Source organism: Tamandua tetradactyla, chromosome 24, assembly GCF_023851605.1.
Source record: "Tamandua tetradactyla isolate mTamTet1 chromosome 24, mTamTet1.pri, whole genome shotgun sequence".
Classification (NCBI taxonomy): domain Eukaryota; kingdom Metazoa; phylum Chordata; class Mammalia; order Pilosa; family Myrmecophagidae; genus Tamandua; species Tamandua tetradactyla.
In genome coordinates, this window is record NC_135350.1 from 30,957,880 (window position 1) to 30,980,969 (window position 23,090).

Genomic DNA, 23,090 nt, shown 5'->3' on the forward strand with positions numbered 1-23,090 from the left:
CTAGATACCCAATAAGGGCTCTTCCTCCTCTACAATTTTCTACACCTGTGATTTTTTAAGCCACCCTATTTGGGCAGAGTATTTGATCATTGTGGTTGAGAGAGCATGGGTTTTCATCCCAGCCCTAGAACTTGTTATTTGGGAGATGTCGGGCAATCCACTGCCACATGTAGGAGAGATTGGGCTAATTTATTCACTTGCTCATTAATTGCAATCTTGTTAGGGAAGGATTTAAGGCAACTATGAAAAAAAAGAAAAGAAAGAATTTGGATTTTGAGGTTCTTTAGGCCCAGAATCTCTTTGTATGAACTATACAAGTGGAAAAAAAACTAATTTTAAATTGCTATAGAAACACAAGTCTGGTCAGATTTAAAAGAATGAATTTTCTATACTAGTGTGTGAAAGTCGTTTGGAAGAGATTTAGCTCTACGGTGTCCTCATTCTAGAAATTTGAAAATATTTAAAACCCTGTGAGACCAGTGCCAAGTATTACCAGAAAAGATGGTTATATAACCTCGCAAGGACTCTCTGCCACCTCATTTCATCCTAAAAGTATCCTTCTATGAATTAAGAGGAAGTTCCCCATGGTAGACCTGTGTCTGAGGTAAGGGGATCAAAGAGACACTGGAAAGCTCAATCTTATCATAAAGACCTCCATTCTGGCAAGATCAAAGTCTTGGTATAAAAAGCTTGTCTTACCATTTAATTCTTCCTCACTTGCCCCCTTCTACCAGCCAAAAAAAAAAAAAAAAACCTCTAAGAGGAAACCGTTTGAACTAGTTTGTACAACTTTAGATCTAAGATGACATGAGTTGATGGTACATAACTATGATGGGAATGTCGCTGATGCAGTTCTCTGCTCTCCTACCAGGCCGCCCATGGAAGACAGTCAGACACTCCTGACCCCTGTGGTGAGCTGTGGGCCCCCAGGAGCCCTGCTGACCCGCCCCCTCATTCTCACTATGCATCACTGCGCAGATCCCAATACCGAGGACTGGAAGATACAGCTCAAGAACCAGGCACCGCAGGGACCATGGGAGGTGAGTTTTTGTTGCGATAAAGAGGGAATGTAGTGGCAGTCCACAAAGTTAAGCATTATCAGGATGGGAAGTCATTAACTTTTTTTTTTTTTTGCATGGGCAGGCACCGGGAATTGAACCTGGGTCTCCGGCATGGCAGGGGAGAACTCTGCCTGCTGAGCCATGTTGCCCACCCGGGAAGTCATTAACTTTTAAAGAAAAAAATAAAAAACTGATGGGATTTTAGCTCACACTCAAAATTAGAGCAAGAGACAGGGACTGGGATGGGTAAAGAGAGATATTAGTTCCTGAATGCTTTTATCATTTAAGAAACAAAGAAAATGGGGATAAAGCATTAACTCATAGAGAAAGTGCACTTAAGAGTCTTGAAAAGTCCATTTGGGAATATTCATACTATATTTTCGGGAGAGAAACACAGTTATTGTTTTGTTTTGTTTTGTTTTTTTAATTATAGGTAGAGAAATGTTGCACCTGGGTCAGAAAATGTTAGGCATTTAGTTGCAGATAAGTACATAGCATTGAGTTCTTCGAAATTTAACAGGGGAAACTGCAAAGGTGTATCTCCTAAGGTCTGCTAGAATGAAGAAAAGAATTTGTGGCCTCTTGGCGCTCCATGGTGGTTGCCATTTATAACTTCTCAAAGGCAATGCCTTACAGGAGAACCTTGCACATTGCATCTAAAGTTAACTAAGTGCAAAAAAATTGGTTATATTTACCATGAATATGTTAATACCTAATATCTAAAAAAACTAAAAATAATACTGGAATATTTTCTTTATTATCCCTTGAATGAAATAGTATCCATTGTGTAAATGAGAAGTAGAAGGTTAAAAATTTGGATTATTTTCAAGAATTCTTACTTAGGAAAAAAAATCTTTATAAAAATATACACGAAGACTCATGCTCCTAATATTTTAGGAAAAAATAGGCTTTTTTAGGGAAAAAGGAATAGCAGGGCATCCCTGGGATTAACTGGAATTGCCTCTCTATGGGTATGTTCTATTCTTGGCCATGTGGGGAGGTTGTTCCTTGCCAGCGGACAGCATGTCCAGCATTGGAATCAAGGGACACACTTTATATTGAGTTAAGACCATACTTAACCAAATCTAACTTTAATTCCATTTAAGCTTTAGATGATTTATCTGGAAAGCATCCCAAAGTCTGAACTTAAAATGATTCTAAATTCTTTGCATGATTCTCTCCCTAAAACCCTAATATCCTACCCATTCCTGGGTTTGACTAACACCAACAGCAGTAATAATAAAATAAGAGAAAGATGTGAGGTGAATAGAAGAGGACGTGGGAAAACACCCTTATACTTACGAGTGACGTGGACAAGGGGCATCATTGTTTGCAGCCACCCCCAGCAGGCTTTCTGTAACATGCACTCACAAGGTGGTAGTTGAGGCGCTGCCTTTCTGATTTTATAACCAGGCAGCTTCTTTCCAGGTGTTCTTTTTTGGACTGTAATAAATCTGGCAACAGAGATACTCTTTCTCTCTTTTCCTTTTCACTTTGAGCTTCCTCTTTGGGTAGAGTTTCAGTTCAAGAAATTATTTCACTGATGCAGTGAGAACAGAGCTCCTGCTATAGCTCAGATGATGTTGTATGGGCTAACTAATAAACAACTGCCTGAGGTGGCTACTTCTTTTATTTATATATATATATATATATATATATATATATTTTTTTTTTTTTTTTCTAGCCCTGGGGACTGAACTTATTATGAGAACTTCATTCATTTTTTACAACAAATGGATAATAGGCTCTCACTATGAGCCAGGGATACATTCCCTATGAGCCAAGTCCTGGGATACAGTGGGAAACAAAACAGACATAATTCCTTTCTTATCCGAGATTAAATCGCCTAATGCAGAGGCAGCATCGTTCCTACACATGTGCTTTCATTTGCCTGCATGAGATTTTCTTTCATATTTGTATGAATGAAAAGCTGGAAGATTTCATGTAATAATATGACTTTCCAGCTTTTCTTGAAAAATTCAAGGCTCTGTCCACACTGGGGCTGCACTCCAGAAGCTGAAGCTGAGTGTGACTGAGCTCTTTAAATAGGCCTGTGTTCTCTTTAGCCACAGTCTCCAACATTCCTTATTGTCTGCTGCCTATTTGCTTACACATTGTTATCTGGCTCCCTGCGAGGTGTTTAGAATTGGGATCCTTGGTTTATAGATACTATACTTGGTCTTCCTGATTATTTCTAGTGGGGCCTGAGACTTTTAGATAAATCAAAAGCTAATTGAATGGGTAATTTTTGTTAAAATCATCGAAGTCTAAAATGATAGACTGTTTAATGGCTTACATGAAAAATAGCAAATAAAAGTGTCTTATGCATTAAACATGCCATATCTTGCTTTTTTTAGAGTTAAGCAGTGAATCTTATTTAGGAACAGCAGAGTATTGCTTTAGGAAATAATTGGCAGGTGGGTTGGGAAGAACAGAGGAGAAGATTACTGCATAATTCCATAATTTCTCTGATTCTTTTCCAACATCTAGAAATTTTTAGGGAAGAAAGCTTGGATGCCATAATGATATTGCAATAAGATAGCACTTTTTAGATTAAATAAGAAATTTACCCAATAAAACAATTTCAGAAAAGCAGTTAAACTCGACTGTGCTAAAGTTAGAGAGATATTTAACCTGCTGTGGATTGCTAGTAGATCGCATTAATGTCAATTCTTGAAAGATCAGCAAATGCTAAATAAAGGGCATCAAAATAGAGAATATCATTACTGAAAAATAAAAGCCAGGGAAGAGAGGGAGAGAATTAAGAATGGAACTAGAAATATATTAAAGCCCGAGGAGGAACAGAAGGCAGGAAAAATATAATCAAAACGTAAAAGAGATCCTGCCCTGTTCCCTGGGAGGCTGGAGCAGTTTACATTTCAGTTGCGTTTCCCCAGCCCCCAGCCAGCTGCCATCAGAGCCCCCCCACCCCCTTCTGCGGCTTTGCTGCCTGCACCGCCCGGGCCGGCAGGCATCCGGGGAGGCTTAGCCACGGACCGGTCCCTCTCGCCCCTCAGGATGTGGTGGTGGTCGGAGAAGAAAACTTCACTACCCCCTGCTACATTCAGCTGGACCCACAGGCCTGCCACATCCTGACCGAGAACCTCAGCACCTACGCCCTGGTCGGGCAGTCCACCACCAAGGCGGCCGCAAAGCGCCTGAAGCTCGCCATCTTCGGCCCGCTCTGTTGCTCCTCCCTGGAGTACAGTGTCCGCGTCTACTGTCTGGACGACACTCAGGATGCCCTGAAGGTAAGGGTTTCCCACCCGACCTGCCCTCTTCACCTGCACGTCGTAGCGAAGCCTGGACGTGGCTCTGCAGCCCCAGGGGAGAGGACGTGTGCGCATGCGTGCACCAAAAATTCAGGCTTTTTTTTTTTTTAAAAAAAACCAACATTTCTCTCAGGCCAGGCTGATATATGAACTGTTTCCTTTACGCTGGTTCCTCCCAAGGGTCACTTTTGTTTACCTTTCTTGATTTCTTTTAATGAAAAATTTAGAAGTGGGAGAATTTGGCAGCGTGATTCAAGCATGGTAAATAACGGGCTTCCATGTTTATCTCAGCTGTGTTCTTCCTGTAAAAGGAATTGGCGTAATTGCTCAAACTGTATGTTCCTCTTGTGTGCTACTTCATTTATATGCTTTCCCATTCTTTTTATGAGGGCTGTGAGGGAGAGGGTTAGCATTTGACAACAGGCTGCTGCTTTGCAGAATAAATGAGCTTAATTCCTGGTGCTATATTATTGCCGTTCATTTTATCCCATTTGAAGCTGTAAGGGATATAGTGAGTGCCTTTGAAGAACTTATGATCTAGAAGGAAGAATAAAAGAAGCATGCCAAAGACTATGAGACAAGGCAGAGTGTGATAAACGCCATAGATGACATGCAAAGCTCTGTAGGAGTTCAAGGGAGGGAGGTATTGCATTGTTTTGAGGAAATCTGAAAAGGAGCTGACATTTGAGATTGGCACTAACAGAAGGAAGGGTTTTGACCAGCAATTGTGGAAAAGAAAATACAGCGATTCTAAGCGGAAGGAACAGCATGTGGAAACACAAAAAGGAACAGTAAATAGAAGCTTGATGCAGACATATTATTTGCAGTAAGCGTAGAATGATAGGTAGGCATTGTATTGTGATGAACCTTGATTTCCAGAGAGAAAAGTTGAGATGAGGTTACATGACTATAGATATACTTTAGAAAGATTAGCCTGAATTTGATTCAAGTAAAGAGAGAAGGTGGGGTTGAGTGGGATGATGACAGAGGCTTGAGAAGAAGAGAGCAGACGTGCAAATACCTTTACGGGACCTGGTTACTGACAGAATGTTTTGGCTTTTTTTTTTTTTTTTTTTTTCCTGTTTGGGGCAGAAGCTTAAGTTTCCACATCTAAACAATAGCGCACTCTGGGCAAGTAGCTTTGGCATGTGGATATGGTGCCTTTGCTTTTAGAATACTGACTTAGAAATAGGAATTGCCATCTTGACAAAGATGCCCAAGGGATAGTTAAAAATAGGGATGTGGCAGTCAGAACAGTTTTCAGGAACCAACTATATTATGTGGATATTTGTCATCAATAATAATCAAGGAGAATATTGAAGGAAGGTAGGAGAAAATGATAATTAAATTGATGACCATTACCAAGAGCTTCTATGTGCTGGGCAAAATTCTAAATATGTCATATGAACTCATGTAATCTTCGTGACAGCAATATAAAACACTATTCTCTCCATTTTACATATGAGCAATCCAAGGCCCAGAAAGGTTCAGTAAATTGCTCAAGGTTACACAGCTATTAAGTGGAGGAAGTGATTTTCATGTCCAGATAGTCTGGCTGCAGTCCAGGCCCTCAACCCTCATCCGTGTTCCTTGAAGAGCCACACCCTAGAGCATAAGGACCAAGGGGATCCCTGCCATTGCAGCGGAGGGGATGGGCAACCAGCGAAGGACCTCAAGAAGGATGAGCATCTACAGGGGGAAGAGGAGATGCAGGAGGAAAAAATATGTCAGGGAAGTCAAGGGAAGAAGTTGTTTCCAAAAGTTAGGGTGTTTCCTTCTGAAAGCTCCGAAGAGTAGTTCTGGGTCATGAATTGTGGATTGGGTGCCCGGGGAAGCAGGCTCTGAAGGAATGGATGGTAGGCGATAAGAATGCAAACAAGGAGACAGGATAGGAGCCTAGCGTAATCGTCTAGTCCTCACAGTGGATTTGACCAAGATAATCCCGGTGGAAGGCATGAGACATGGTCAGTTGGTAGATGGTGGAGCCTACAAGATTTTCTGTTGTTGAATGAATGCTGTAAACACACAGCTCTAGCATCCAGCTTGAGGTTTTTGTTGTTTGTGTTTTTGGGGGGCATGGTCTGGGAATCAAACCTGGGTCCCCCACATGGGAGATGAGCATTCTACCACTGAACCACCCATGCACTCAGGGTTCTTTATGTTCTTTGCAAATGTGATGCTTCTGTGGCATAGTTAGGATGGAAATCATTCCAAGCTCTAAATTTTTCTTAGGGAAAACTGGATTTGTAGTGGAGCCATGGGTCCAATTAAGACAAATCCTTGAACAATTCCAAGAAAAATCATCACGAAAAGTGTACAGTAGAAGACTCATGTCATATTTGAAGTGTTTGATATGAATATTTTATAATCACCCACATACTTCTTAAATTCATGCATCCTTTACCCCTCTTCCCTACAGACACACACAAATCCACACAAAAATGTAGCAATAATTTGCTAAAAATTTTGATTTTTTAGTTATTGAAAAATAGATCCAAATTGTCAATATTGATACTGAGCAAGACTGATGAATAGGTTTAAGCAGTGAAGACAACCCCAGGGCAGTAGTTTTGTGGTCAGCACTTTCCAAATAGACATTTATAAATTCTCTGCATCTGGGGATCCAGCACTTAGTCTGAAACAAACATGAATAATAGATGAGGCTTTCTTACACCTCATGGCCTTTTAATAATACAGAAATAAGAAAATTCCACTTATAGGTAAATGGTCTATCTAGCATACTAAACAGACAGTTAGTTCAATCACATCAGTATTGCCTCACATCCACACTTGAATTGGACCTTGGGGCAAATTAGCTCAAAAAGGCTAAATTCTGACTCCGTGGCAATCTGCCCGCTAGTGTTCCTCTCCAGTCTCTCTCCCATGTGCCTGCTTCTCTATTCAGTGTCAGCCATAAACACTTTCTTTTGCCTTACCCCTGCTAGGTAACTCTTCCTTCTTCAGGCCCACCCCACTCCTGTCTCATACTCTTCCCAAATCAGTAGCTCTCTATCTGACCACTCAGAGCAATCAGTTGGAGGACTTTAAAAAAGATTCATGCCAGAGTCCCAACCCCAAAGGTTCTCAGTGGTCCAGGATTTTTTCCTACGGCGTAGGTTGTTCCATTGAGCAGCCAAGGTTTAGAGTTGTTATCCTCAACACTTTCTCACACCTGTTTAGAACTCTAATTCTAATAAAAGCAAACTTTCCTATAGCCACACATTATCTCCTCCCCCATTCCTTCACCTACTCACATTAACTGCCACTGAGTTTTCCAGGTAACAAAATATCCCTCACAATCCCTGCAGTGAAGACTAAACACAAGGTCAAGAGGACAGGTTCCAAAATTCTCATCTCCCATCACCACTTCAGGAGCATTGTCCTACTTCGTGAGCTGTGTCTTCTGTTGCCCATTACCCATTTCAGTCCCTGACACGGGCTTGAACCTGTCTGCGCTCTAGCAGGACCTGCCTCCTGGTATTCCTGTCCATCATCTCAAATTCAACAGCACCCCTTAAATCATGGTTCCTTTGCCCAAGTTTATTCTAGTAGCCTTCATATATACAACATTTTACCTAATCATCGGTAGAGATATGCTATGGATTTCAGCCTCATTAGCAACTCCTCGGTTGCACCTATATCTCCACCTGTGAAACTCTATCTTTCTGACCACAGTCATCTGACTTTCTATCTCTGCCTATAAGCTACCTAGAAACTGCCCTTTGTTCTTAAGGTGAACCTTTCTCTTCCCTGGTCACTTAGTCCACAAACCCTTATCTGCTCTTATCCACTTCTACAGGGAACTTGCTTCAACCTTGGAATATCTCGCATCTTGAACTACTGCAGGCCTTCCTAATTTCTTCGGCTGTGGGTGGGCTCTGCTGAACAAGCTGTCCTCTTCTACTTCCAGCCTGTTGAATTGCTATTAAAAAATCAGGTCTCGGGCGGGCCACGGTGGCTCAGCAGGTAGGAATGCTTGCCTGTGATGCCAGAGGACCCAGGTTCGATTCCCGGTGCCTGCCCATGTAATTAAAAAAAAAAAAATCATGTCTCTGACTGGGTCTGATATATTCTCAAGATAACAGATCTAACCTATGCCTCCACTACTTCTTCACAATTCCATGTATTGATGTCGTCTTAACTCATCAGATTTCACAGACCAGCTCTCCAAATCTCTTCTACCCTCTTCATGTACCAGTCTCACAAACACTTAAATGCTTTCAGTGACCTCACTCCTACCTCCTAATTTACCATGAAATGGCTATACCTTTGGCTTCCATCCTTTACTCCTCAAAACCTTTTCTTCTCACTCTCTCCCAACTCTGAAGAAAAAGGAGCTCTACTTCCTTGCTTGGGCACTAATTCAACTCCTCCACCACCTCCATGTCTAGAGTATCAAATTATGCCCTAACATGGGTCTACTAAGACTTAATATTTTCTTATAGTTAGTGCTGTGTGCTGAGGATTCTTTCTCAATTGCAGAAAATCTCACAGAATCATTGGACTAGGACAGAGGTGGAAGCCCTGTAGAGCACTCGTTCTCAGGGATCCTACACCTACACCTGGTTCTTAAGAAAAGATATGGCCTGATTTCTGCAGCCCAACATATCAAGAATCTTAATTAACAGTTTTTATAATAATATGGTTATTTTGTCCATGTAAATCGGGGGAAATATCAGTCTCATCATTAGTCATCAGACATCAGTCAGTCTCAACAATTCTAATAAATTCTTTCATCTCTCCACCCAGCTCTTAAAGTTTGACAGCTTTTGTAACAATTTCCTTGAGTTTTGTTAAGCCTGGGAGCAAAACTGGTCACTGAAGCTTAAAAGCTGCCTATTGCAGTTTGAAAGTATTGATGTCAAATTAGAATGCTGGTGGTGACTGCCAGAGTAAAAGTCAAGGCTAATGGGAGACAGTGGAATTCTTTAATATACCTTTCAGGAGGTTTTGTGGGGTTTTTAGGTTTTGTTTTTTCCTGTGCATGTGCTAGAAGCACCCTTGGGAGCATTGCTTGGCTGGAGCTCACATGAAGAGGTAAAGATCCTGAGACTTGCAAGAATAGTTTGGAAGTAATTCTTTGTTCAAATACAGAGTTCAAGTCTATTGAAAAGATTGAGTTAGGTGCATCCTCTGCAGATAACTAAAGTAATAATATTGGGGTTTTTCTTTCATTATTTGCAAAGACTTCAAACCTAGTATAAATAGCACACAAATTAAAAGAGAACAAATTGTAAGTTTAGAGACACCTAGGGAGAAACATACATATATGTGGAAATAAGTAATTGCTGTCCCACTATGGAGAGTGCAATCAATGCGATTCTTCTTTCATAACAAAGAGATTTATACTAAACCCTGAGATTCTGAATCTAAGAGTATATATTTGCATACAATAGTACAGTGTACGATGTTCATTGAATTCCTCACAAATGTATATGTGATGCAAACCAAATAATGAGTATTAACATAGCTTGGTTTTATTCATAGAAACATTTGGCATGGAGTACAGTCTTACTTGGATTAATTTAGCTTTTGTATATCCTAATCCAAGCTGTAGTATGGTAGAGTGACTCCTCGAATCACTCTATCATACTACATATGAAAAGACGAGAGAAGAATGGAAGAAACACTGAAAGATGGAGAGAAAAAAATGGAGGTTAGATGAAGTCTTATAGAGAATTGTATGGTACTCATCTTCTTGGGTCACAATTGTAGACACTCCTAGGCAGCTTGTTGAAGGAGGTTCTTTGTTACCCCCCACCTGCTGCCATCCTCAGGGGTCCTCTTTTGATGCTCTCTGCTCCCCCCACCCACCCGCCCACAGCCAACTGTGTGAGGACTGAATGCTGAACTCCTCACATTGCCTTTTCTCGGCTTAGTAAAGGCCACCTCGATAGGCTTGGCCACACTGACCATCTCTTTTTTTTCAGTCCCCTCAAACAACCTCAAAACTAACCTGGCTTCTGTTTTATACTTCAGGATCCTAATGCCTAAAATTAAATCAATATATTCATTTACATAACACATATTACCTAATAAAAATGATATTAATCATTACAAAAATGTTTTCCTCTGCTAAGTATGTGGAGAGGAGTACCATATGAAAAAGTTGAGTCAAGCTGGCTGTGAATACTGATTCCACCAGTGATCAGTTCTGTGGCCCTGGTCATTTAACCTGATCTCTTTGGACAGTGATTTGGTCTGCATCAGGGGTCCTTTGAAGGTTCAATGAAATCGAAGTTATTAAATTTCCTGGTACAAAGTAGACATTGGATAATGTTCTCTTCCGTAGGTGAACATTTAGATTTCAGTGGCAGGTTAAAAATAATGTCAACAGTGAGATTAACTCTAACTGCGATCTAACTGTGGAGTGAGTTTTAAGTTTGGTGATAGATTCTTCTGGGGACAAGGATCCTTTTGGTGATTCTAAATTTATCCCATCTTAATCATCTTCTCATGAGGCTTGGCCCTGGCCCACATATATATCTGGAAAATGATCTGCCATGTGGAATTCATTTTTTGAGAAAGAGAGAGAATGAGCATGAGAGAGAAAGAGAGGAGGAGGGAGAAAAAGAGAGAGAGAGAAGAGAAAACAGAAACTGTAATCAGCAGAATAAAGGTCACCCAAAGATGTTTCCACCCTAATTTCTGTGAATATGTTACCTTGCATGTCAGAAGGAACTTTGTAGTGACTAAAGGGATAGGCTCTGAGATGGGGGGATAATACTAAATTATCTGGGTGAGTCCAGTGTAATTACATGGAGCCTTAAGAGTAGAGAACCTTTCCCAGCTGTGGTCAGAGGGAAATATGACCACAGTGGAAGAACTGGACACATGTGCCATTGCTGACTTTGGAGATGGAGGAAGGAGAGCATCAGCCAAGGAATGCAGGCATCCTCTAGAACATGGAAAAGGCAGAGAAGTTCATTCTCCCTTAGAGCATCCAGACAGGGAGGCAGCCTGCCAACAGCTCGACTTTAGCCCAGTGGGACCCATACTAGATTTTTTTTTCTTATATACACTTTAATAGACAGACATCTCATAGAGGACATGTATACCTGTCAAGTATAGAAGTCAATTAAGGGTGCACAAGTGGTTCAGTGGCAGAACGCTCGCCTTCCATGCAGGAGACTCGGGTTTGATTCCCAGACCATGCGCCTAAAAAACAAAAACCAAAAGTTAGTTAGCCCAATAGCAGCATTATTTACAATTGCAAAGAGATGGAAACAGCCAAAATGTCCATCAACAGATGAGTGGCTAAACAAACTCTGGTATATACATATGATGGAATATTATGCAGCTGTAAGACAGAATAAAGTTATGAAGTATGTAACAACATGGATGGACCTTAAGGACATTATGCTGAGTGAGATTAGCCAGAAACAAAAGGACAAATACTGTATGGTCTCACTGATATGAACTGACATTAATGAATAAACTTGGAGAATGTCATTGGTAACAGAGACCATCAGGAGATAGAAATAGGATAAGATATTGGGTAATTGAAGCTGAAGGGATACAGATCGTGCAACAGGACTGATTGTAAAAACTCAGAAATGGACAGCACAATACTACCTAACTGTAATACAATTATGTTAAAACACTGAAACAAAAAAAAAAAAGTTAGCCCAATATTGACGTTATATCTGATGTCTGTTGCTAGGTTTAGTTTGCACCAATGCCATCTCCTCCAAAAAATGTATACATATTTATAGAGCAGAGATGCACAGAGAGCATTGTAGCTTGGAAAAAACCTCTAGACTTTTCCAAAAAGCAGTGCTTCAATCAAGTTTAATAAATTTTGGACTTCTAACCTCCAAAGCTATAAGTTAATAAATTTGTGTTTCATTAATATGTCAGATCACTAAGTATTGGGAAGTTTCTTGTGGCAGCAATAGAATACCACTGGAGAAGTTAAAAAATCATATGCTGAAGGGTGAAAAGAAATCCAAAATGTTCTCAAAAGTCCTAGAACAACCATAAGGTCCTATTCCTAATATATGGATGTGGGAGATAATCTTTTCCTTGGGAGTGGGCCCAACGGTAGGAAAAGGCACGGCCACTTTCCTGAGTGCTACCATTTGGCATTTCTAAGTGTCAGCGACTTCCCTGACTCAGAGGGTGGAAGTAGCAGCTCAGAGTAAGCATCCGTGGCGGCGGCAGCTGTGGGAACAGCAGGCAGGGCCCGAGAAACGAAGTGGCTTGACAGGGAAATGTTTTCAAATGGTCACCCGAGTCCAGTCCTGTTTTGATTAGGGCTGAAGGAAGGCAGACAAACTCAGGGGGTGAGCAGCGCCCCCCAGCGTGAGCCCAGGAAGAGGAGGGAGGTAAAGCCAGGCTGGTGCATGAAGGCAGCAGGTGGGCCGGGCAGGCTGACAGCCAGACGCTCCCCACGGTCTGGCCCTGCAGCCTGAGGCCCGAGGGCCAAAGACAGAGACGGGGCAGGGGGCAGCGGGGAGCGGCCGCGCCTGAACACTGGCAGGAGACAGGAGAGGAGGGCGGCCTCTTTCTTTGGCCTCTGCCTTGGTGGAGAGCAGGCCCACAGCTGTGAGAGCTGCAAGGGTGACAGGCACAGGAGCAGAGAGACATTTCTCATCCCCAAATGAAAAGGCAGTTTTCAACACAAGATTAAAAAATGAATCAGAGCCAGCAGCTTCTATAAAATCTGATGGGAGATGTGTTTTTTTTTTTTAAGCACCGGTCAGCGCAATCATTGAAAGTCGGACTTCAGAGCTTCAACACAGGTGGTGTGCTGGATATTTAACGCTTTTGTTCTTTGTCCTTCTGGGGGTCTGTGTCACAGAAGCCCGCTGAAGGGCTTCAGCAGTACAGCTTGGCCTTCCATGCTTGATCCAGCGCCATGGAGAGAGCAGTGTTTCCATCTCCATGAAGCCATAAAGCTGAATGAAACCAGAATCTTCTGGATGGCAAGTCTGACTGCAGTGTCACGAACTGCCGTCTGTGCCCTCGCTCTCTGTGCGGTACACTTTGTAGCTTCCCATGTTTGTAGAACTGCCTCTACCTGCTCATGTACTTGTTGCTCAGCCCAGGCCTCTTTGCAGCAATAACTGCAGCCAATTCATTGTTCTGCACCTCAATCAAGAATAAAGAGCACACAGACATCTAGAGAAGTACCAAGAGCCAAAAAAGACAAAGCAAAATGAAGTCCTAATTTAAGCACTTTCCAACTTTCTATTCCAGAAGAGATTATCAGTGGGTTATAAGAGAGTAAAGTTTGAAGCATTGTTTTCTCCTTTCTCTACCAGGTAAGGTTTCTAGTAAGAAAAGGAAAGAAATAATAGGAAAGTAATTGAAAAGAAAAGGAGAGAGAGAGAGAAGCTAAAGGCCAGAAAATCCACAAATACTCTAATCACTTCTTGAGAAACTGGAAGCTTGAATGAGTGCCTTCAATGAAGAAGTTGGTGCATTTGGCCCAGTGTCAAAAGAGGAGGCGAGTTCTGTGCAGGAAGTGGGTGAGAAGAGGACGTAGGGGGCACAGAAGCTGAGGAACAAAGCTGGCAGCCTCAGCACCTAACTCAGGTCTTGGGACACGGTCACAGAGCTGTAGCCTGGACCCTGCGAGCAGAGACTTGTCATATTCTCAAGGATGTACTTCAAACCTCTCAGCATATGCCTCTCGGTTGCCTCTGGGCAGCCAGCGAGCCATTGTTTAGGCTGACACTTTCGGGAAACTTGCCCAGGCTCAGAGGACCCAGAGGAAGGAAGGAAACAAGAGAAGCTGGGGAGGCAGATTTAGTCTAACCCTGACAATAATGCAGAATGAAAAATTCTGGGGTTAGAAAAACCCAAGTGTAGGAGTTGTACACCTCATCCCTCATTCCTTCCTCTGTCAGGCACTAATGAGGGCAGACCCCATCATCTAAGAGCCTGGGAGAGTTCTGGGTACAAGCCAAAGGGTGCTCCCTTTGTACACACAGGCCTTTAAAACAGCTTGGATTTATTGTGGCTCTTAAGTGGCCCAGGCTAATGGCTTGGCATGGATAATGTCTTGGTTTAATTGGTTATTGTGAAAGCTGCTTGTTTCTGCTGTGGAATCCCTTGCCCTGCTTTCCAGAAATCTCTCACAGGCTCGCTGAATCAATTCTGCCCTCTCTCAGGGCTGCCCGAGGAGCCTCCTTTGGAGTCAGCCACCACATGGGTTTGCTTAGATCCCAGAGGGTTCTTCTCGTGACACTGTGACTAGGGACTGGGATATCTGTGTGTCGACATGTGTCTTAGTTTGCTGAAGCTGCCGAAGCACAATATAACAGAATGGGCTGGCTTTTAGCAAAGGGCATTTATTAGTTTACAAGCGTGCTGTTCTGAGGCTATGAAAATGTCTCCAACTCATGGTATCATCAAGAGGATACCTCCCTTCTTCCTGAAGCTGGCGGTAATGGACTCCTCTGTTAGATGGCACAGCACATGGTGATGTCTGCTGGTCTCTCTCTTCTCTTCCAGTTTTCATTCCTTCCAGCTTCTGGCTTTTGTGGCTTCCTCTCAGTTTTCTGTGTCCTTCTCTCTGTTTCTTTCTCCAAATTTCATCCTCTGATAAAGGACTCCACCAAGAAGATTAAGATCTGCCCTGAATCAAGTGGGTCACATCTCAACTTAAGAGCCTACTCAACAAAGATCCTACTTACAATGGGCACACACCCACAAGGATGCTTTAGATGTAAGAACATGCTTGTCTTTGGCTACATACAGGCTTCAAACCATCACACCATGCATGCGGCTATGGAGGATTGGACTAGAGACACGTCTGTTGATAGCAGACCCACAAGAGAGTCTTTTTTAGCCTAGCTTTAGAGGGATGGGGCTAGAACTGTACAAGGAAATCAGAAAGTGACCTCTTTCTCATATAAGCAGAGCAGGCTTATCATAGGAATAGGCAGACTGATCCAGGAGCAAAATGAGTCACTGAGGCAGGTGATGATGTAAGTAGGCAAGACAACCTTTGCAAAGGAAGGTGACATTTATATTTCTGAGAATAAAGAACCTGGATGATTGTAATTACTCTTATGACATTTCTTTCCAGATCACAATATTTTTCTTAAGTCTTCCTAAATTTTTTGACCTTAAATATATTGTACTCTTAATCTCGTTCAAGGTGTTTGAAATATCCTATCCTTTGTGATCCCAAAGCATCCTGGCTAGAAGCTGTTCCGGAGTTTGGCACACCTCCAAACATGTGGTTACACGTCTACACGTCCATCACCCCTGATGGAGCATGAGTGATTTGAGACAGGGGCAGTGGAGACTTCCTTGTTTGTGTGTCCCAGAGCCTGATATGTCCCCTGCAGAACATATGTCTTTCATCAAAGTTGAATGAATGCTCCCAGGTAGATTAAGGGAAGAAAAGTGCTTAACCTGGAAAGCAAGAGCTTGTTGATGTATCTGTCTCCTATTTTTTCTGTACTCTTACTTATCTGTATTATAGGTATATAATGACCAGGATGACTTCATGCAAATGGAATTTGGAAAATCAAGCTTTTTGAAATACAAGTTACAGCATACTTTTTGCCCATTTATTTTATTTTATTTTATTTTTGCATGGGCAGGCACCAGGAAACAAACCCAGGTCTCTGGCATGGCAGGCAAGATCGCTGCCTGCTGAACCACCGTGGCTCGCCCAAGTTACAGCATACTTTTAAGTGGGTTTTGCTATGACATATCTCAGATTAATAACAACATGCAACAAAAGTTTGATTACTCTATCAATGGGCTCTCTGCTTCTATTTTCTGATGCAACGTCTGTGTATGGGCTTTGCTATATATGACAAGTCGTCTCTGACTCGTGTGGTTTTGGATGACTTTCGTTTCCAAGGAGCTGTTGCATTTATTGATTGTAATAACTTAAGTCCAGGCCTTGGTTATTGTTGTCGCCTTTGTTGTTGGTGTGTTTCTTTACAATGATACCAGTTGTGGCGTTTCAGTAAAAAAACAAAAAGAAATGTTAAAGTTAAGTTTGGTAAGGATTGTTCATAGTAAATCATTCACTTCTGGGCTGGTTTTTCCCAGAGTTACGAGTGAAAAAAGATGGTTGCCAAAGCCAATAGTCTCCAAAGAGAAATTCACACACCCCTGATAAATCATTGGGCACAAAAAAGACAATATTACTACTGCTGGGATTATTTAGTTTTGCTCATACACTAAAATTTTGTGTATATTTTATAATGTATTATATTAACCTATTCATGCACTAATACAGATATATTATTAATGAATAAAGAAACATGTCAGAAGTGCGTGCTCAATTTTTTGACTGATAGGAATATGCAATCTAATAAATTTAAAGACCTCTGCTCTCAGCATGGATGCATCCTGATGGGCAGTTTATCTTTCACTAGGGTTCATTTCCAATTGAAGGGGGAGAAAAAAGTCAGATCCCTCCCAGCTCTGTGCAACAGCTTTGTGTTTCTTCTGGTTGATGGAGAGGTGAGAGCTTAAGAATATAGAGAGAATGTGTTGTCTGATCTCATTTCATTCATTAAGCCAAACCTCACTGTCCATAAAATGGCTACTTATTTCATGTCCTCTCAAAAACTGCTCTCCAAACCAACCCACTCTCTTTCCTCACTCCATTTGAAGTCATAAATGAAGAAACCAAGGACTGAGCCTTATTCCTAGACTGACTTCAACTCAGCCTTGGCACTCAAAACAGGTATTAGGTTTCTTGACTTCAAGGTCATGGTCAATAGGCAGTTTAGGGTTTTCAGTGATCCCCCTGCCAAGAAAACACATAATGCTCTCCATATCCTCTGGCAGTCTATGTTGATTGTAGGAATGGGGTGTGGATTATACATTGTTGGGCACAATTACCTCCCAGAATACAATGAATTTTCTTTTAGACATCCCAGGGAGATAATTTGGACATAATGAAGATCTATAGTAATCAGATAATTACTATCGATTGCTCTTTAGACGTCTTGATGAGGTAATTAGGGCATACTGGAAAGAAGCTAGAACTGATTGATTGGCACGACTATAGTCTCAAAGATTTCTAATTCTGTTTCTTTTCTTCTAATGGCTTATAAACAAACATCATTTTAGCTTTAGAATTTGTCAGGTGCCAGGTTCACTGGGAACATCAGCTTTCTCTATTATGCTAACTAGACACTGAACATGATCAACATAAGCTTATTATGCCTTCCTGCTGAAGCAGAAGAAATGGCAATTAACCCTCGCTTTTCTTATTCTTCTTCATTTGCACATGGCCGGATGCCTGTTGAGGAATGGGGTGCGCCTTATCCTGGGAGGGCTGTCCATGCAGAGCGTGTGCAGCCCTGGGCTGGATGGATCTGTGTGGCCTACCGGGGACCTCAGGGCCTGCTGAGCTGCCGGCGCAGCAGTGGGAGGGCATGATGACACAACGTTTGTGTCTGGGTGGCCGGCTGACTGCGGTTGGGGGCTGGTTGACTGCTCAGGCTGCTGTCACAAGTAATAGCTACTCATTTGCAAGCAACGTTAAATAGCAGGTCAATACTCTCAGGCAGCTGGACCATGCACGTGTCTACATCAATGTGCGATTGCCTCATCTCTTCCATTAGACACTCATTAGAGGAGTCCCTGTCTGAGATCCCATTCCACATTATCCTAATATTTCCTACACCTTATAGGACCTTTCAGCAGCTTGCATTGTTCAGAATAGTGGCCTGACCCAAAGATGATGGATGCTAAGGACCCCTAAAGAAGCAGCTTGAAATGAGCTGTTTACGTCTAATGGATGGCATTGGTAAGCTCCATACTTACTGGACTACATGTGCATGGATTAGAATTCATTCAGCAATGCCAAGTGGATGCATTTCTGAGTAATAGGTAATCTGGTTCTCATACTAGCAGTTCTCCACTGTGACCCGTCGGTGCTTGGTACCCTGGTAGGTGTGCAATATCTGTGTGTGCAGTGAATTGAATGTCAGCCTGTGTTATTAAAGTCCACGCATTCTACTGAAATACCACCAAAGAAGGACATTGTATTTTGCTTTTATATTTTTATAAAATCCGTTATTTTCCTGAACCCTTATAAGAAGAATAAACGTCACAAGTTGCCGACATGTTTGTATCACTAAAACACTTAAAGAATGAGAGAAGCAAAGTGCATGAGGAGGGTTCAGTCAGCAGAGGGGACCCAGGATATTTTGTTCATTGATCACTTACGGTTTGCTGTGGTTTAGGTAATTCCAGCTGTAGTTGGAAAATGCTTCATTAACTAGCTTGGGAAATGGAAATATATAAAGAACTTGTCTTTGTGTTACATATTTATAGTGAAAGTAAAAAGTTGCATAGCAAGTTTTTTGACCAACCACAATTCATGAGCAATGCGGTGCTTTTTAAAAATAAAATCTTAGTTCAACATTTGGTGCTGAAATACCTTCCCTAATCTGTATTAGACTATTTCTGTCTATTAGGAGACGAATAGGCAATTTCTAATTTTTTTTATAATTGAAAATCTTGCAACGGATTATTATAAACAATACTTTTATTTTCTTTCTGTAGAAATAGAAACTAAAAGACATTGAATTAAATATAAAAAACACATTCCAAAATTTTGTTTGTTGGTTGGTTTTTTACCAAGTCCAAGGTATGTTTTATTTTTCTCCTAGTTAATTGCCCATTGTCTTAAATTGCAAATTGTCTTCTTATCTATTTATCTTTCTGTTTATTTTTTTCTTTCAACTGGGGTGTTCCAGTTTGGGTTACTGATTGTAAAATGTCCTGTATTTGATTAAATCCCCCACTTCTCAGACAGGGAGCTCAGGCCATGCTGAATGTGCTCCACAGAAGTGTGATGTCGACTGCTGAAGCTAAGTCCATTGTGAGGATGGCCCAGTTATATGAAAAGTGGCAGGGGCTCCAGTTTGAGGTCCTTGGAGCTGCAGAAAGTTATGCAAGTTATGTATGGTGTGCAGGAGGAAGAGTGAATGCTCATCTCGTGAGCAAACTTGAGCAAAAAGATGTTGTTCAACAATTTGTTTTTGGCTTGGGCGTGTCATTGCAGGAAGTTTTGCAACTGGAGAGGCAGATGGGAGGACAGCTCCTAGAAGAACCGAAGGCTCTTCATTTTAAAGGCAGCACCCACAACCTGCGCCTGTCAATTCATGACATCGCCCATTCTTTCTGGAAGAGCAAATTGCTGGCTAAATATCAGGTATGGTTTCCACACTGAGCTGAAACCTTGGAGACAGCTCTCCAAGAGAGTAAAATCATATGGTTGAAAAAAAGAAAACAAAAACCAAAGACTTCTTCCTTGAAGTTAATCGTAAATCTGTGTGTTTCTCCAAAATGGTTTGGGATTATTTAAGATTTTTGAAAAAATACTTTAGGCCTTTTTGAAGGACATTTCTTATCCTCCTTTGAAAAACTGTGCTATCCTTATTTTTGGAATTTCCAATTCCATCACCTTGATGCATTTTCAGAGAAAATTTCACATCGAATTGACAAAATGGGCTCGAATACTTTCATAAAAAAAAACCCAGAATACTGTTATTCCCAAGTGACACAAGTTAGACTTCAGCTTTGCTAGGAGCAACTTTACATTGAAAACTCAGAAGCACTGACAGTTTGGAAACTGAAATAAACATGTACAAATTAAAATCAGTCATGATTTCATTAAATATGGGTCTCTCAAGTCTTGATCTGTGTGCCAGTGGGAAAAATCACAGGATTCTCAAGGGATTTTCACCTCCTCCTCTTATCAGTCAGCCTGACATCTGACTGTTTTGATGGTATTTCTTTAGCCTAATAACCAATCCTAGTAGATGCAGGCATATTTGGATAAGCTGTGAATTCATGTCTACACGCGTGCAAATTCAATCCTAAACCCCAGCACTGCAGCTGAACTTGCTGCAATTTCCTGATATAAACTGAACATATGAGTAGGAGTGAGAAGAGGGCTTTTCAGCTCCATTCTTATTCTCAGATGTCAAATACTTAAACATAAATTGTGAGCTTTGATGAGGATGGCTGATATCTTCTATATAACTTAGCATTTCATCTTAGAGAGCACGGTTTTTATTTTCTCATTCAGTCTTTTCCTTTTGCTTTCATCTTTCCTCTATTTTACAACTGCCATAAAATTCTACACATCTTCCCCTTTTATAAAACAATTTCCTTTACACAATCATAATGTAAAATACTGTTTTAATAATAATGATAATATGATAGTTATTTCTAGCCCTGCTTCTATACTCACTCACTGTCTGTAAGACACCCCCCTATACACTTTGGCTTATCACATTAACCAGCAGTTCTATGAATTAAGTACTCTTTTGCTTACTCTTGCAGGTGGAGAAACTGAGGCATGGAAAGGTTAAGTAACTTGCCACGTAAGCAAGAGGAACATGTTCTCATTCGTAATGAATTTGGCTCCAGAGCCTCTACTCTTACCACCATATGCTCCAATTTTTTTGTGTGTATCAACCTCTTTTGTCCTTAACTGAAAAAAAGATTCTAAAACAGACTCTGTAAGAGGTGATGTAGAACTTTTAGGACATTTTACTCCATTAGCAGTTTGGTGCTCTTCTGGCAAGGACTTGTTTATGGATGTTAATCCAGTGTGCAGTTTTCCAGTTCTACTGGGTTTTGTCCTATACACAGAGAGAATATAGGAATGAAAGGGAACCGTATCAATGCATTATCCTTTAGACTTTCTTGGCTTTTCCCTCAGAATATCCATCAGGGATTCCTTATAATGAGCAGCGTGACTGCTTTATGTGGATTTTATTGAGGTAATTTCCTTAACTTTTTTTTTTTCATTTACAATGGTTTGCTTTGTAAGTGAGGGTTGGGTACATGGACTCTGGAGCCTAACTCTTTAGGTTCAAACTCCAACTCTGCCACTTATTAGCTTTGTGACCTTGGGTGAGTTACTTAACCTCTCTGGGCCTCATTTTTTCCATCTGAAAAAAAAGGGGGCAGGATTTAGCTACGCATTGGGCTGTTGTGAGGATTAAATGAGTTAAATGCAGAGTACTAAGAGAAGTACTGGAAGCAGAGTGACTGATAGTTATTTTAACTATTAGTCCCTCATTTGTGGTTCCCACTTTTATATTTTTTTAGGAAATTCCTTTTTACCATATCTGGAGTGGGTGTCAAAGAAATCTCCACTGCACCTTCACTCTGGAAAGATTTAGCCTGAACACAGTGGAACTGGTTTGCAAACTCTGTGTGCGGCAGGTGGAAGGAGAAGGACAGATCTTCCAGCTGAACTGTACCGTGTCAGAGGTAAGAAGCTTTCGTCTGCATGAGGAGCCGTGGGAGGGAAGGACAGGCAGGAGGAGAGTGGGGGATAAAAGGGCATTTCAGTCTATTCCATATGGGAAGACCTGAAAAGCTTCCATTTCTTAATATAATAATAATATCTTTAATGACCTTGGAGCACTACATAAAGGAATCTAATGGTGACTACATTTTTAGAAACAAGCCATTCTTTTTTTATGATGTGAATATAAGGTTCATGTTCTAACTTTTTAAAGTCCATCTGAATTTCAAGTGTAAGTTTTGATTTAAGGATAGGGCTCATGGAGTAACTTTTCCCAAAGCATCCCTTGATGTGCCCATGTTCCGTGCATCCTGCATCTGTATCCCCTCCCCTGTTCCCTCTTTCCTCCTTGAACTCACCTATCTTTGCTGCTGAGTGGGTGGAGGACCAGAGATGGATTTTACCCCCACCCCCTTTCTTCTTCTTTCCTTTATTCTCTATATTGAAAAGAGAAATCCCTTGATCTCCTTTTTCTCTCAAACATCATTCTCCAAAAGTAGGAGAGATGTCCTTGTTTGCCAGGATGGGGGAATGTTCCAGAAATAGAAGTAAAATCTACGTATTTTTCCCCTGGTGGCCATCACCATTGCTTTTCTGGCTGTGATCTTCGCACACTTCTGTTGAGCATTTTTATATGCTCATGTAACGGAAATGACAGTGGTCACTATCAGTTGAAACATCTCTGCAAGGACAGAGGCAGCTCTCGTGAACTTATCCATTACCTCAAAGCCAGAAACTGTAGCTGAAAAGTGGTCACCTTTTGCACTGTGGCGGAACAATGGAAAAAAGAGATAAACTGAGTGGTCACAGGGCAGTATCCCCTGGGAGCTCATGGAGCTAATCTTCGTGCCCCTCGCTGAGCCACAAAGCACCGGGACTGTCATATTTTAAAACTACCATGGGACTGTGTGATTTAAAAGACCAATCCTCCCTGCCCCCTTGTGCACGGGGAGGAATGAAATGCCGGTACCTCCGGCTTGTCGCGCTCCTCGTGTCCTATTTAAAGGCCATCTTTCAGCGCACGGAGGGAGAGGGAAGCTGGTCAGCCTTCAGGACACTCCATCCTTCTTTTCCCACAGCCTGGCGAGGTGCGGTCATCACTTCCTCCCGCAATTTCATGAGACTTTTGACTTAGAAACAACTTTAGTCACAGACCCCAGTGACATTCATAAGAAGTGATCTCGGTGTCAGGATGCCATGGCAACCGCCGGGCCTAGGGACGCGCAGGCCCTATCTCTGCGGCTCCCAGCACCTCCCCTGCTGGCTTGGGAGGGGGCGTTCACTTTCCAGGCCCAGCGGGTCTGCAGAGTTCAATAACCACCCAGCTCGGATGACAACAAAGGCTGCGGAATTTGGGAGGGGGGCGAGGAGGTCTGGCCCTTTGATGCTGGCGTTCTGTTCGGTGTGAACATTTGCAGTGTGATGAAAAGGTGGATCAGATGCAGCCAGAAATGAAAGACAGCCGTTCAGGGGGCGCTCTCCCCCGCCAGGCTCGCC

General features: G+C 41.8%; 1 protein-coding gene across 12 annotated transcripts in view; it reads left to right on the forward strand.

The window, feature by feature from the left end:
- UNC5C (unc-5 netrin receptor C) overlaps positions 1-23,090 on the forward strand; it is a 381,478-nt gene that overhangs the window by 344,958 nt on the left and 13,430 nt on the right. For 11 of the 12 annotated variants that reach the window (XM_077142813.1, XM_077142815.1, XM_077142824.1 and 8 more), the window contains 4 exons: positions 872-1,040; positions 4,079-4,312; positions 19,332-19,481; positions 21,392-21,556. In XM_077142813.1, the coding sequence (XP_076998928.1) occupies positions 872-1,040; positions 4,079-4,312; positions 19,332-19,481; positions 21,392-21,556 (718 nt within the window). Of the gene's footprint in view, positions 1-871; positions 1,041-4,078; positions 4,313-19,331; positions 19,482-20,617; positions 20,674-21,391; positions 21,557-23,090 lie in introns of those variants that run through there. The other variant, XM_077142826.1, reaches the window with a different exon arrangement.